This window comes from Pseudorasbora parva, chromosome 12 (genome assembly GCF_024679245.1).
Source record: "Pseudorasbora parva isolate DD20220531a chromosome 12, ASM2467924v1, whole genome shotgun sequence".
NCBI classification, from domain to species: domain Eukaryota; kingdom Metazoa; phylum Chordata; class Actinopteri; order Cypriniformes; family Gobionidae; genus Pseudorasbora; species Pseudorasbora parva.
Window position 1 is genome coordinate 5,189,062 of NC_090183.1, and position 16,110 is coordinate 5,205,171.

The window sequence follows — 16,110 nt, forward strand, 5'->3', positions numbered from 1 at the left end:
GAGAACCTTAATGTAGGTCCTCACGGTGACACGAGTCCCCATGAGTCTGTCAGGTTGAAGTCCCCTCCGGAATAAAACACGAACACACACACATTTACGATCTTGAATGCAAAAATGTTCGCTATGATACAAGCTAAACAAATAAATGTGTATGGGATTTAATCACTAGGGGTAAACATCGCTAACATAATAGATTACATTAAGTCTTTGTGTGTCAATCTTTTCTAGTTAATACATTTATATTTCACTCTGCAGCTTAATTCACCTCTTCACTCTGTTTCTTCTCAATCATTGATAATCACCGCTCATTTCTGCTGTTTTATTTGGGGTTTAAGCACGAAAACCCTGTTTTGTAAGGGTTATTGTTATTATTAGGCTATTATTATGCCATAAAACTGATCATGCAAACGAAACCTATAGATTTAAACCCTGGTCAAATGGTAGTAGTCTGCTTGCTACTCAGATAGAAAGACTCATCCAAATGCTACAGCGATCAAACATGCGAAACCGCTCATAACTTTCTGACCTTTTTTACTCTTTATTGAAATCCTCGGCTCACAAAACGTATATATCTTCAACCATTGAAAGTCTTTGGGATGTGCTGGAGGAGACTTTACAGAGTGCTTTGACTGTTGCATTGTCATTACAAGATCTTAAGCATGCTTAATGGAGTCAACATGTAAAACGTGCCTATACTTTAGTGGAATTTACTGGTGGTAAACATGTTTAAAATTAAATTGAATCAATAAGTGCTCCTCTGCTTTATTTGGGACGGGGGGGGGGGGGGGGGGGGGGCTCCTATAACCTTCTAGGCAGATGTGTTGAGGCAAGTTGGTGCTAACTGGTCAGAGATTAAGCTTAAATCTTTTATATTGACATCCTCAAAAAAAAAAAAAAAAAAAAAAAGGTTTTACTTAGCCAAGGACTTTAAAGAAGTTTTTCAGATGACCAGTGGAAATGGCTTTTCAGACTTCAGCAAGTGAGTAGCTTCATAAGCTGTTACATTGTTTAAGTCACTTTGTCAGAAAGCCATAGAGGTTTGAAATTACATGAGGGTGAATAAATTACATAATTCTAATTTTTAATTATCCCTTTAAATCTACACATTGCTGGTTCCTTATGATAGAAAAAGCTTAAATCACAACGATTTCAGTTTAAAAAGTTATTTACAACAATCAAACTAAAGCAAACACTAATTATCTGGACAAACTCCTTCAGGCTTGTAAAATCAGGATTGTCCTAGTTTCATCTCATCTCCTCTTTATAGTGTGCAGGTTTCAACAGGACAGTCACTGTGTCTCTGATTGGGGTTTCTTTCCCGCTGTGGTCTTGTTCCCCTCGTGGAGCTGATGATGAACCCCATGGGCTGCTTGCTGTGTCCTCTCCGCCAGTTCTTCCTTATGGTCTTCAGGACCTGCTTTCTGCTCCGATGTCATCTTCTTCTCTTCTTTCTGCTGCTGGTCGCTGGAGTGCTGCTCACTGACATGAATCTTCTGCTGTACCTGCAGATACGCCTGAACTCTGTGCCGCTGGGTTTGGCTTTCACTGAAGTCAATGACCCGACACTCGTACGTCCCCTCATCTGATGGTTTGACGCTAGATAGACGGAGCTTATGTGAGATGTTGCTGCCAACCACTTTTACCACCTTAAAACGAATATAAAATATGATTATTGAACGTTCACATTCAGCTAACAGACACTCCCACAAAGCAAGTCATTTAAAGCCAATTAAGTTTGGGAATTAAAGAGGTTATATGTAGAATTCAGAAAGCTGCATTATTAGTGACACCGGGGGCCGCTAAGTGAACTGCAGCCAGTGACTAAAGGCTGATTTATACACATTCCGGAGTGGCCAAGTCAAGTCCTGACTTGAACCCTATTGAGATGCTGTGGCATGACCTCAAGACAGCGATTCATGCTAGACATCCCAGGAATCTGACTGAACTGCAGCAGTTTTGTAAAGAGGAATGGTCCAAGATTGATCTTGATCGATGTGCCAGACTGCAGACTGATCTCGTGAAATGGCGTATGTATGACACAGCAATTTCTTTGCCATTTTGGCGTGATATCAAGACACATAATCGATTTTTAGCGTGTTTATCAATGCTGTTTCATTCCATTCCCCTACACTGCCCCTACCCATCTCACACACACGCACATGCACGCACACACACAGCCCCTGCCCCTAAACCTACCCATCACAAGAAACATTCTGCATTTTTACATTTTCAAAAAAGCATAATTTAGTATGTTTATAAATCCATTTACCTTGTGGACACACACACACATAATGGTAAGTTCTGCATAGACATTCACACGGAATCACACGGCGTTGACATACACGCGGAGATGATGGTTCGTTTCGGCGTAGACTGATCTGCAACTACAGGAAGCTTCTGGTTGAAGTTATTGCTGCCAAATTGGGGGCAACCAGATATTAAATGTGATGGTTCAGTTATTTATTCCTCCACCTTCTGTCATTGTTTGGATGTTATCCTTATTAAAAATATGAAAACCCATAAATGTTTGGGTGGTTTCATTTGTGTCATTTTGACAAAGATCAGATCACATTTGATTTTATGCAGAAATGTGAGAAATTCCAAAGCCTTCAGATACTTTTTCATGACAGATGAGGCAATTCAAATTACCCTATGATAGTCTGATTATAAAGTATATTTGAGACTATAGATTAGATCTACCTTTGAGAGACTAGTTTTAATGAATCCCTTTTCCTGCCACATTGACATCGACTCTTTCATTTCATGTGTCACTGAACAATAGACTGGCTCATTTAACGTCACATCATTTTGATTTCCCCAGCAAAAACTTTCAGAGTTCTTTACATAAAAATCTGTCTACAGGCTTTCAGACAAGTCTGGGAAGGTCTCGTTTTAAAGTGTGGTTACACGACATTAATATTAAAAAAGCAATTAATACATGAACATTCTTGCATGTAGCCCCTTTAAGAAAATGTGAATGGCAGAAAGATGTAATACAATCATCATGAGCAACAATTAATATTAGTCCATCTATTGAAGAAACATTCCTTCATAAGAGGTAAAATTTGTGAACATAAATCAATATACAGGTAGGTAAAAATAGACTATATTTGACTATATTTTGCAGAAATTACTGTGTAGAATTACAATAAAATATTAAAAATTAGGCAAGTGTATTTCAGTATTTCAACAAGAAAAGGCAAACGTGTGATCAGAATGTGCTGTTTAAAGAAGATCATATATGTTAAGAATATGTAATAAATTAGAATATAATGCATATGTAAATCTGAACACTAAGTACTCGTATTTAGTCAAATTACGAGAAATTTCAAAATGCAAAACTCACGCTTATTTTATTGGCCCCCATTGGTGTGTTTTCCTGTGGAATCACCTGTAGACACACATCGACATTTAAAACCAAGAGCTGAACTTTAATACCTTCTAGCATTCCTCATGTGACTTTTTATTAGCACTCTCCTTTTAAAGCTACACATTGCTGGCTCATCATGACAGAAAAAGCTAAAATTGTGTCTAATTGTCAGGACACACCACATGGTTTGTAAAACTGTCACGATACATATTAGAAATACACATTAGAAATATTACATTTTATTACTGGTATTAAATCAATTATAACCATATTAATCAAGTTAATTTTGGAACACCATGGTATACTATATATAATATAATATATTACCACAATGGTCCAAAAATGCGTTACACTGGCTGATAAATAAAAATAAAAATTTTAAATAAAAAATATGTAGTTATATTTATAACAATGTTGGGTAGAGTTTACAAAGCATTCAAAACTGTGTTACAGTGCCATTTTTATTTCAAAAACAAACTGCTAGCTAACCTACCATATATATATATATATATATTTGAAAGAACAAGTAATAATCTTTAAGAGATGAAAACAACTAAATAAGGTAACGTAAAAATATTTGAACAAATCAAAGGTGAGTGTGCGGCTTTCCTGATTGGTTATCCATGCAGGTTGCTCCGCCCAGTCTCTGCTGTGTCTGGTGTACCACCACTGGATCTCCAAGGAGACGGAGGAGGAAGTGGCTCCTCTGAAGGAGCACGACATCTCCACATCATCGCCAGCCTGAGAGACCATGTCACGAGGAACCTCGGTGAAAAGAGCTGAAAAGAAAAAGATAAAAACTATTATTAGTCTGCCTGCTCTCTAGGTATTATCATATTGGTTCCGCGAATCTCTTCACATAGATGCTTTCAGTCGTGTGTATGCATGTGTGTGTTTAAAGGCCTGACAGTCCAATGCTCAAGAGAACTAATTGCAAACAGGACTGGAGATAATTAAACAGATTCATTTGAGGACAAACAATATAATTAATTCATTAGTTTAAAACGCACACACAGTCAGTTCTCATGTCTTCATTCAATTCTAATACTTATTTCTAAATAAAGTCTTTAAAATAAGCTTCAAATAATCACTTAAAGCTGGAAACTGCAGTGAATTGTATGTACAGTGAGGAAAATAAGTATTTGAACACCCTGCTATTTTGCAAGTTCTCCCACTTGCAAATCATGGAGTCTGAAATTGTCATCCCAAGAACAGCAAGAAGAAGCATGGGGGTGGTAGCATCATGCTTTGGGAGAGGATGACCAGGGCCATGTATTGCATGATTTTGGGGAACAACCTCCTTCCCTCAGTTAGAGTATTGAAGATGGGTTGAGGCTGGGTCTTCCAACACACAGCCAGGATAACCAAGGAGTGGCTCTGTAAGAAGCATATTAAGGCTTGGCCTAGCCAGTCTCCAGACCTAAACCCAATAGAGACTCTTTGGGGGAGTTCAAACTCTGTGTTTCTCAGCGACAGGCCAGAAGCCTGACTGATCTAGAGAAGATCTGTGTGGAGGAGTGGGCCAAAATCCCTCCAGCAGTGTGTGCAAACCTGGTGAAAAACTACAGGAAACGTTTGACAGCTGTAATTGCAAACAAAGGCTACTGTACCAAATATTAACACTGATTTTTTTCAGGTGTTCAAATACTTATTTGCAGCTGTATCATACTAATAAATAGTTAAAAAAATATATCATATATTGTGATTTCTGGATTTTTTATTTTATTTAGATTATGTCTCTCACAGTGGACATGGACCTAATGTTAAATATTAGCTGAATGCAAATGGTACCCAAGATGGTACAGTGTGCATCTATTTCAAGAAAATTTTCCTATATTCATTCCTTGTGTGCACGCATCACAGTTTGTCTTGCTTAGAAATGCTACGGACGTTTTTCACAACATTTGTCTGGAATATATAAATATATATATATATATATGTGTGTTTTTTTTTTTTTTTTTTTTTAAGATATTTGATGTTCTGGTAATTTAGCAAAGTTATCTGAAACGCTATTGCACTCAACAAACCTCATAACATATTTATGATTCAGCCATTTGAAGCACACTGTGGCACTTCTAGCATTTTAAAGCCACGCAGCATTATTAACGTGCGCGCACACACACACACTTCTTCGTAATTACTCCCTGAATTCTGCTCTTTGTCTCTGTAATGGGAATGTACAGTGCGACCATCTGTTTTCTTTGTTTGGAGAGAGAAAGACTGTCGTCCTACAGTTCCTCTGATCATTAATATGCACAGTCTCTATGCGTTGATATAAAGGGAATTATCCAGAGTCTAAGATGGTGCAGTGTTTCTGTCTGAGAGCTGTGCTCACACACTTGATGACATATCTTGATCTCAAAAGCTGAACACACTCATCACACCCACAGCACTAACAGGATCACCAGTGGCAGAAGTGACACTCATCTCTCTCTTTAGATAACTGTTTATAAGCACTACACATCTCAACACTTTTTTTTGTTACTCAGATGGCATCCAATGCAAATGAAAATATGTTTTCTTTGCATTTCTCCTCTGCTCTCCTGTGTCTTGGGATGTTTTTTAATCTACCTTATTAATAAGATATGTATATTAAATATAATAATAATAATAATTATTATTATTAGTATTATTATTATTATTTTTATTATTATTATTATTATTATTATTATTATTATTATAGTGAAAAATACAAGGTAAACTTTTTCCAGGGTTAATAAAATGTCACTTGTTGAAATATAGCATGATATTTTTTGAATATTCAACTAATATTACATGAGCAAGAGGAAAACGTGTAAATAGGATGTTGCTTTTGTACAACCATTTAATAAACAAGTTAACAATAACTTACATCTTTAACACAATTTTGCCAATTACAGTAATATTTCTACAAAATATTGTTCCTGTTAAGTAAATGATTCAACGACTCATAAGTATAACAAGTCACTTGTTTCCTTCCTGAATGAATCACTGAACAAATCAGTTAAATGATTCAACGGACTCGCTCATCAAGACCATCAAGTCAGTCATATGTCGCCACCGGTGTACTGAGGAAACCTGCCGAAAGAGTCACTGCATTAACACACAGTATAGCTTCACATAAAAAGTGTACACTAGTCTGGAGTATGAATTTCATTGTCCATTGATGTGATAATTGTCAGTTTTAAGCCACTCAACTGCTGCTTTGTATTGGGTTGCTATTCTGTTGGTGCCACTTAGTTTTTCTAAGTTTAATTTTTTAGTTTTTCTTTCTATTTTTAAGAGGTTTCCAGCAGAGAAGCTTTACTAGTCAGTGGATTGCTGTTGCCAATGCTTAGAAATCCCCTTATACTTGCCCTGACTGATTTCTCAGGAATATTGCTTTGGATCTGCTTCAAATGTTACTCGTTCTTCATGGTGACGTGTTTCCATGGAAATGCACTAATGTAATTGAATGTGTATAATTGCATGCTGGTGCAATCAAATCAAGTTAATTACGCATTCAATAATTGTATTATTTTTGATTAATTCACTGAAATTAATGACCTTCTCAACCTTTTCACTCTAATATTACAGGCTACATTGTTCTACGTTAAATACATAATTGCTCTAACCCAAAGGGTAAATGCTTTTTTATTTGTGCATGCTTTATTTATTACAGTGTTTGATATATGAAGGAATGAGGTACAAAAGCATAGGCAGTTTCCCTTTAATGCTTGACGGGGCAGCTTGTTTGGGATATCATTTATATTATTATTATTTTTATTACAATTATTTATAATAATATAAATTATATTTATAATAACATAATTTATATTATTACAAATAATAGTTATAATAAAGGAATTTCATGATTAAAGGATTAAAATGGATTTACTAAAATAAGAATGGTAAAACTGTTAGGTCTATTGAATTTATGATTTAGGTTTTAATTAATTCTATAAACTATAATACGGATCTGCCAACATTGTCGCTATATGATAAATTAAAATAAGCTGATAACATCACTGTTTTCTCCAGAACGACTGTACAGCCAAATTAAATTTTGATGCAATATTGTCCTGTTTGACACTGTGAAGCTGCTTTGACACAATCGTGATTGTAAACGCGCTATATAAATAAAGTTGATTGATTGATTGATTGATATTGTAATGAAGTAATCAATTTAAATTATATTTGCAAATAATATTTTAAAGGTGTGCTGTAGCATTTTGCAGTAAAATATTCAAAAACCACCAGGCCATATATTTTGTTCAGTTGAGTTCTTACAATATCCCAAATGTTTCCAACTATGTTAAAATGTGAGAAAATTGCTATCTTAACCAATGAACCCTTGGTTTTATTCTGCAAAACCACTTTACTCTTCGTCCATGTGCAACAAGTGTCACAGCAGCCATTGAGCAAATGCACAGAGTAATGTCATAACGTTATTTTCAACACACTTAAATGTATCTAATATGATAAACAGAGCTGCGTTACCTCATACCAAGCCTCTCAGAAACTGAAGCCTCCGCGCCTCGATCGCCCCCAGGTGACCAGTCTTAGTATAGCCGCACCTCAAACTAAACAATAAATTACACTTCAAATATTTTTTCCCCAAAGTTAGTTTATGTCATTGAAGGCAGTTATCATCAAAGTGTTTGTATTTCAAGTTTTCGTTTTTTAAATAAGTTTCGTTTTAGTTAGTTATTTGATGCTCTAAAACGGGGTGTGTGACGTCATGAGTGAAGTTGTCACTGAGGCACTAACAGACTTTTGGGGGGGATTTTTGGGAGCAGATTGGAGCTTTAGCTTTAATTTCAACATTTATTTCACACCAACATAATTAATTGTTCTGCATCTGTGAGAGTGTGGGCGGGCTTTTGATATCGCCACCGTACCTCCTGCTCTACTTCCCGCTCTCTACTGTGCGGTCCCGAAAACACTACTGCGCAGACTCAGTCCCAAGATGTCAGCGCTGTGCAGGCCATCGGAAAGCTTCAACTCCGCTCAGTGGAAACGGATGATGTCACGTCATCCATATTTTTTACTGTCTATGTTTCATACTCATGACCGGAAAAGCGGAAATGGCGCCCGCGACTGTGTCCCGTCATAATAAAAGTCCCGCTGCTTGCGAGGTGTGTATTGCGTTCAATCTCTCCAGCGGCCTTGCTCAGCTCCACAACACTCGGTCCTGCTCTGCTTTATACTACAGTAACGTTAATAACCTCATCCATGAACATGATTTCTGCCTGAGTCCTATCCCAATTCTTTTCCACCAGCTGTGAGGTGAAGACCACATGTCCACCCCCATGTTTGAATCTAGCGGACGGAAAAGTTACATAGTACATAGCTTTAAAATGTGCACAAATCCCCTGTTATACTTATATGTCTATATGCAGAAAATGCAAACAATTTTGTATCTCATCATCACATTCATTTATGAATTATATGAATCATTTTTTCAATTCAAAACGTCAAAATTGCATCACTAGATGGTCTATTATTGAAGGTAAACATTGTAAGATTTGCATCTTTCACAAACTCTTTGTGACAGTAGGAACCATCTTATCTGATCATTATTATTATTTGAACAACTGACCAATCTACTGTGGATAGTGGACTAAAACTACTCATCTAGGCTGTGTCTGAAAGTTAAGCCAGCAGCCTTGCTGAACAGTCAATGGGTGCTTCTCAATTCTTATTTGTGCATCCTCGTTTCCTTTCCTCACATCTTAGCTCCACCCCTCATTCAGGATGCAAAGGAACGCAAGGTAGAGGAATTGAATCAAGTGAAAGATATCCTCGCTCCCTTTAGCGTCACTTCAAAGCCTCCTCTGTAACTCTACACCGCTGGATTTAGCTCGCACATCGTGATTCTTGATTATTAGATATAATAATTGCAATAGTTTCAACCTCCTCAAAATACCATATTTGTCCATATATTTTTATATTATTAACAATGAATTGTTCCCAGTTATCAACTGATTTATATTTGTTGTATAGTGCAGTTTGTTTAATTTTCTTGCGCTTCGATATAATTCTGCAACTGTCTTACTACATTTATTGTAATTCGACATACATTTATGTCTTGTACATATACACAATAATGATAATTATAATAATAATAATTAATAAACTGTGTATAAAATAATTTATATACACTCACCTAAAGGATTATTAGGAACACCATACTAATACTGTTTGACCCCCTTTCGCCTTCAGAACTGCCTTAATTCTACGTGGCATTGATTCAACAAGGTGCTGAAAGCATTCTTTAGAAATGTTGGCCCATATTGATAGGATAGCATCTTACAGTTGATGGAGATTTGTGGGATGCACATCCAGGGCACGAAGCTCCCGTTCAACCACATCCCAAAGATGCTCTATTGGGTTGAGATCTGGTGACTGTGGCGGCCATTTTAGTACAGTGAACTCATTGTCATGTTCAAGAAACCAATTTGAAATGATTCGAGCTTTGTGACATGGTGCATTACCCTGCTGGAAGTAGCCATCAGAGGATGGGTACATGGTGGTCATAAAGGGATGGACATGGTCAGAAACAAAGCTCAGGTAGGCTGTGGTATTTAAACAATGCCTAATTGGCACTAAGAGGCCTAAAGTGTGCCAAGAAAACATCCCCCCACACCATTACACCACCGCCACCACCAGCCTGCATAGTGGTAACAAGGCATGATGATCCATGTTCTCATTCGGTTTATGCCAAATTCTGACTCTACCATCTGAATGTCTCAACAGAAATCGAGACTCATCAGACCAGGCAACATTTTTCCAGTCTTTAACTGTCCAATTTTGCTGTGCTCGTGCAAATTGTAGCCTCTTTTTCCTATTTGTAGTGTAGATGAGTGGTACCCGGTGGGGTCTTCTGCTGTTGTAGCCCATCCGCCTCAAGGTTGTGCGTGTTGAGGCTTCACAAATGCTTTGCTGCATACCTCGGTTGTAACGAGTGGTTATTTCAGTCAAAGTTGCTCTTCTATCAGCTTGAATCAGTCGGCCCATTCTCCTCTGACCTCTAGCATCAACAAAGCATTTTCGCCCACAGGACTGCCGCATACTGGATGTTTTTCCCTTTTCACACCATTCTTTGTAAACCCTAGAAATGGTTGTGCGTAGGGCTGGGCGATATGGCCCAAAAAAAAAATCCCCGATTTTTTCACCAAAAATTCGATTTACGATTTAAAACGATTTTTTTTCCCCCTCCTACTTAAAATCAATCTGCAGATGACAAAGAAATTGTTCAAAACAAGTTTTAACTTTATTTTGTTTAGGTAAAATTAAATATTTGCGGCTTGGTAAAGTGTGAATAACCCCCAACTATTCCACAGTATAAATGGGCACCATATCTTTTGCAATATACAGTATACATATCAAAGGTTTATGAATTGATATGCAGATAACTTTTATTAACAACAGTAATGTGCAAAAGAAGTATAGGGAAAATTTAAATGTTATGCTCTTATTAAATATAGATTAGCATTGTTTTAGTCTCACACTGAACTGATCGACAGCTTCAGTGATTATTAAAGGAGCTCTTTACTTGTTTTCTGTGTAATTTAGTCACAATTTGAAGAAAAGTTTAGTTTTTCCTGAGACTGTGACTTTGTACTTTTCTCCATACATTAGGGAGTGGAAATAAATCTAATAAATCAATAAGTGCTCTTCTGCTGGTTATAGTGGTGGGCATTTAATATCTTTTTTAAATAAAAATGCTACAGAAAATATGCTAGATAAAAAAAGCTAGATAAATGGATTACACATTTTTAAAAAATAAACTAAAAAAAACATTCCACTTTTTCTTTCACAAGACCCCTTTAAACTTTTAGTTTTACAAACCATCACATTAAAAATAACATTACAATCGGATATTTAGAGCTTTGAAGTGCTGGAAATAAGTGTGAAGCTCTTGAAAACCATTGGAAAGTGCTTGAATTTCAATCTCAAAAGGTTGTACGAATCCTGAGATAAATAATAACAACAACCACAACATTAAATCCATGTGGTTTTACTACAGTAAATCATGGTGAATGTTGGTTATTTGTGACTGAAACCCCTGACCTTCCCTCAGCTGTTTGATCTGATATCTGTGGTTTATAACAGAATTCTGCGCCGATCGCTTCCACTAGATCACAGTAGCGATGGTATTAATTCTGTGGTGAATTTAAACGCTCTCTCACTGGATCACCAGCGCTGTGTAGTTATCGAGCCTGTCACGAGATGCGTTCGTGTCAGCGCAGCTTTAAATGAGTAGCGCCTAGCGCGGTTCCGTTCAGACTTCAAACACACTTTGCAGCGGGGTATTGTTACGAATGACACTGTATGTTGTTAGACGCTATCCTTGTTTTTCGTGTATCTCTGTGGCAAACGCGCGCGGGGAGTGCTGAGCCATTACGGGAGCCCAGAGGGGAGCGTCGGCGGATTTTAAAGAGAAAACCGATTTTCATTCACAAAAATCGTCGTAAACTAAAAACTCGAATTAATTCATAAAATCGATTTATTGCCCAGCCCTAGTTGTGCGTGAAAATCCCCGTAACTGAGCAGATTGTGAAATACTCAGACTGGCTCGTCTGGCACCAACAACCATGCCACACTCAAAATTTGAAGTCCCCTTACAGTGAGAAGTCACCATTTAGCATTTACCCTAAATGGACAAACTGCTCTACAGAGCTCTAGCTTCTCTCTGCTGTCTCAGACGATGTCATCTTTGTCCTGTGTCGGCCAACGTAGCTTCTCTATGTGTTTCGAAAGGGAGGGGTGGTGAATGGTGTGCGGTTGCAATTAGGTACTCCTTTAAATCATTTGTTGGATGTTTGTCCATTTAGGGTAAATACAAAATGGTGACTTCTCACTGTAAGGGGAACCAAGGTGTATGGAGATGGAAATTATTCATTCTAAGATAATAAAACCATTATGTAAGGTCTTTTTACACCATATTTGCATTTCTGTCAATAGTTCCTCCTAAATATAACACACTGCACCTTTAATAGGCAGCATTTGCTATTTTTTCCCTTGCCTTAAAGGGTTAATTGGTTTAATCTCAGCTGGAAGAAGACCTCCATACAGATGAAGAAAGACAGCACAGGTCACAGTCACACCCAGCTGAACAAAACCCCCTGTAGTCATTATTAAACCAGCTCATGCTGACCCGAGAAACGGAGAGAAATCACAGCTGACCATGATACGGCAATTTCTGTGCAGCAAATGTTCCCATGTTTCAATATACCATTTTAAAATGGAAATCATGAGGTTTTTTTAAGTTAAGAGCATTAAGTAACACTTTATTTTAGGGTTCAGCTCTCGCTGCTTATTAGCATGCATGTTAATAGGACATTGCTGTTTATTAGTACCTTATGTTGCATGACCATATTCTACACCCTTTAATACTTTGACTTAAATGCTAATATACCTTAATATTAAAATGCAGTAAATTAGGAGTTTATTGAGGCAAAAGTCTTAGTTAATAGTGAATATTTTCCCCTATACTAAAGTGTTATCTAACACTGAATTTAAAATCATTTTGTCACCTTGTTTTGAGTAGAAGTTCATGTTTGTCTGAGTGCTGCACTAACTTCTGTAATGAGAAACTGACAATTTATTCAGATATATTCCAGCTGTCTTCATTTTTTCTTTCTCTAATTAAAATGGTTGAATCGAAACATGTTAGTCAGAAAGATGTGCGTATCATCAAACGATTTGATGTTTTCTGTAAGGTTTTGAGTTGTTGGTCCTCTACAGTTTCTTACAGCTATTCATAGGACATATCAGATTGTTCATTCAGCTTGTGCACCTCCTCACTAAAACACAACTACAGATATCGCGACTACCTTTAACTTTTAATTGACTCCTATTGGAAAAGCTGGCGATACAAACCTGAGTGTTTCAAGGTGGCCAATCAATACTCTGCACATTCACAGACAGATGAACTGCTCAAAACTCCACAGCAATCACAGCATTAATCACACAACGCAGAAGAACAAAGCCGGCGAAGAACAGTTACACAAACCTGAGAGTGGCTGTGCAAAATGGCCATGAAACTGTTTCCCTGGAAAGGCAAATCCATGCTCAATATGTTTTTTCCAGAAAAGGATTTGGGGAAACAATTAATCCACAATCTTTTTGACACTAATGAAAGCTTAGAATATAATTGTCATAAGTTCTTAACAAAAATCTTTCCAAACCCTTGTGTGGTATCTGTATGTTTGACATTGAAGCTGTACTGTAGTCATTATCCAATATATCTACATCAATTGCAATGAATTAAGTGGCAGTGCAATGTCAAGAAACTATTAGTCGGAAAACAGCAAACTGGGAAATTTTGCGGTGCTCATGCCCATCATGACAACGTTTCACAACATTAGCGTCAGAAGAATTCCCAATGATGGAAGAAGACATGAAAAGACCTTACACTTTATTTTCTGTCCAGTTGGTTATTTCTTTGCAGGACTGTAGTTAAGTTTTATTTGATACAATTTGACTAAAGACATATTGAATGTGTCTTGATTCTGTTGATGTTTGATCAAAATATAGTTGAATATTTGTAATTTCTACTGTTGGTGCATGGACACTGCCATAAGCTTTTTACTTACATATAAATATTTAAAAAAACATGAAGTATACCTGCATTTTATGAGAAACTTTCAAAAACAAGTCATGCTAATGGTTTTAAGCTGTATTCACTAATGTTGAGGAAGTTCAACACTTAGTAACTTAGTAAGCTGCCTGCCTTAAAAACTTAGTAAGCTGCCTGCCCAGACAGGTTTTGGTTGTGTTCCGAATCAGTTCACGCATTTATGACGCCTCTGAAATGCGTCTCAAATGATCTGTCTACCTAGACAGCATCCCATGACACTTAAACACGTTTGATTAGTTTCCGTTCCACACGCCTACCGTTTCCAGATACGTGGTTGTCCACCGCCAAATTCGCGCTGATTTGGGTATAAATTCCCATCGAGTGTAAAATCCACAGCATCTCTCCAAACGAGCCCATGTCTGCTCTATGCAAGCATCAGATCAGCTGAGCGCTTGATTGTGTCGGTCGGTGTCTGTGTGAGTTCCGTCACACACCAGAGCGCACTAAGTGCCCGCGCGGCCGTGGCGGAGGAACACATGGGGAGGGGCGCGTGTCTGTGATGAGGTCAGGTGAATTATCAATTAGGCGGAGGAATATAAACTGCTCGCACTATCAGGACCGGTACAATGAAAGTCGCTTTCTGTGTGAAAACGTAATATTTATTGCCCAGTTTTGAGAGTTGTACAGATGGCCATCATTCACAGGCTACATTTTACACTTGTATGTTAGACTAGTGGCCACTGGCCATCTATTAATATCATAAAACAAAACCGTATGGGTGCGTTTAAGTCATGTTGGAGAGAGCTGCACATGAATAACACCACAAACTAAGTGAAACTCATCTTTCTGGCAGCGTGTTTTGGAGTTGTGCATATTGAGTGGAATATTGACAGTAAATTTGTTTAAATGAATTAATTGATCTGTTTCCATTTATAATAGTTTATATAGGCTACCTAGAGTGTTGCATGATGATATTTTACAATTACGACACACAGTGATTAAATTTACAGCACCATCATAAACTAAATAAAACTATTTAAAAAATCTTGTAAATACGAACTTCCCAGGAGGACTTGATTAGATCCTAGGTTATAGCTCGAAGGGGCCATTTACAACAACTAAAACTTTGGCAATTCATTTGCACTTCAATGGCGTTTTGGGTGCCTTAAAAGCAAAAATATTGTTTTAAAGACAATAGCCTATGTCATTGTGTAAATGACAAAAAAAACATGAATTTGTGAAAACAATGATGTCATGCACATGCGCATCAGATGAGTTTAAAATCTATGTTTTTAATTAATCTATGAAGCCACTGTAAATGGTATTGTATATATTAGACTAATTGTTATATTACAATGCTAGCTTACTTTGTTGTAAATGACAAAGCCTGACAGTGTCATTGCTAAATACTCGTTATATTCAACAGACGTTGCATCCATTTATTCTGCCATGTTTCTCACTGACACGCCTCCAACTCATCCAACAGATCAGGGCTTAAAGAAAATCCTGAACTTCGATTTCATGGTGATGTTCGTGTGCGTTCAACACATAAATACGATCTTTATGACATGACTTGAACGCACCATTATTCCGCCATATTGCGTTGCACTTTCTCCCATTCACAGTTATATGAGTGCACCGCCTTTCAATATAAAAAGAGGTTGAACCATTGTATTCACATGGACTATTTTAACAATGCCTTTATTATCTTTCTGAACTATGTTGCAATGTCATTGCTGCCATGGCGAGCTCTGGTTTCGTCAAAAATATCTTCATATGTGTTCTGAAGATGAACGAAGGGCTTACAGGTTTGGAACGACACAAAGGTGAGTAATTAATGACAGCATTTTCATTTTTGGTTGAACTAACCCGTGTCTATATGTAGCCTAGTGTTTCTTTACAAAGTGAAATCGCCATCTACCGACATGGCAGCAGAATGCAACGATTCACAGGGTCGCCTGTACGCACAAAAATTGTTGTCTTGTAAACAGTTAAAGTGTAAAAGTTAAAACACTGTAAATGAATCACTCAATACATACAGCTTTTTTGAGTAGCCTATACATGGTCTTTGCCTTCATTTCTTTGAGCAGCTGTAGACTGTAATCGTACAGACTGTACAACCATATCTGGCAGGTTCATAAATATTAAAGATAGCTGTGAGGATGTAGGAAATGGATTAACCTTTGCTAAATTA

General features: G+C 37.2%; 1 protein-coding gene across 1 annotated transcript; it reads right to left on the reverse strand.

Moving 5' to 3' along the window:
* Positions 1 to 864: 864 nt before the first annotated feature.
* Positions 865 to 14,430, reverse strand: vstm2l (V-set and transmembrane domain containing 2 like). The gene is made up of 4 exons (XM_067458241.1): positions 14,234 to 14,430; positions 3,979 to 4,149; positions 3,347 to 3,390; positions 865 to 1,646 (listed from the first exon to the last, which is right to left on the reverse strand). Exons 1-4 carry the CDS (start codon positions 14,331 to 14,333, stop codon positions 1,290 to 1,292), a joined length of 672 nt encoding a protein of 223 aa, XP_067314342.1. The 5' UTR covers positions 14,334 to 14,430; the 3' UTR covers positions 865 to 1,289.
* Between the last annotated feature and the right edge of the window lie 1,680 nt (positions 14,431 to 16,110).

Excerpts from the sequence above, each read along its gene's own strand:
- vstm2l (XM_067458241.1), bottom strand. The coding sequence starts at position 14,333 with ATGGGCTCGTTTGGAGAGATGCTGTGGATTTTACACTCGATGGGAATT. Across the intron at positions 3,391-3,978 it reads TGCATGGATAACCAATCAGG|TGATTCCACAGGAAAACACA; the intron begins AAAGCCGCACAC and ends TGTGTCTACAGG. Across the intron at positions 1,647-3,346 it reads TGGGGGCCAATAAAATAAGC|GTGGTAAAAGTGGTTGGCAG; the intron begins GTGAGTTTTGCA and ends ATTCGTTTTAAG.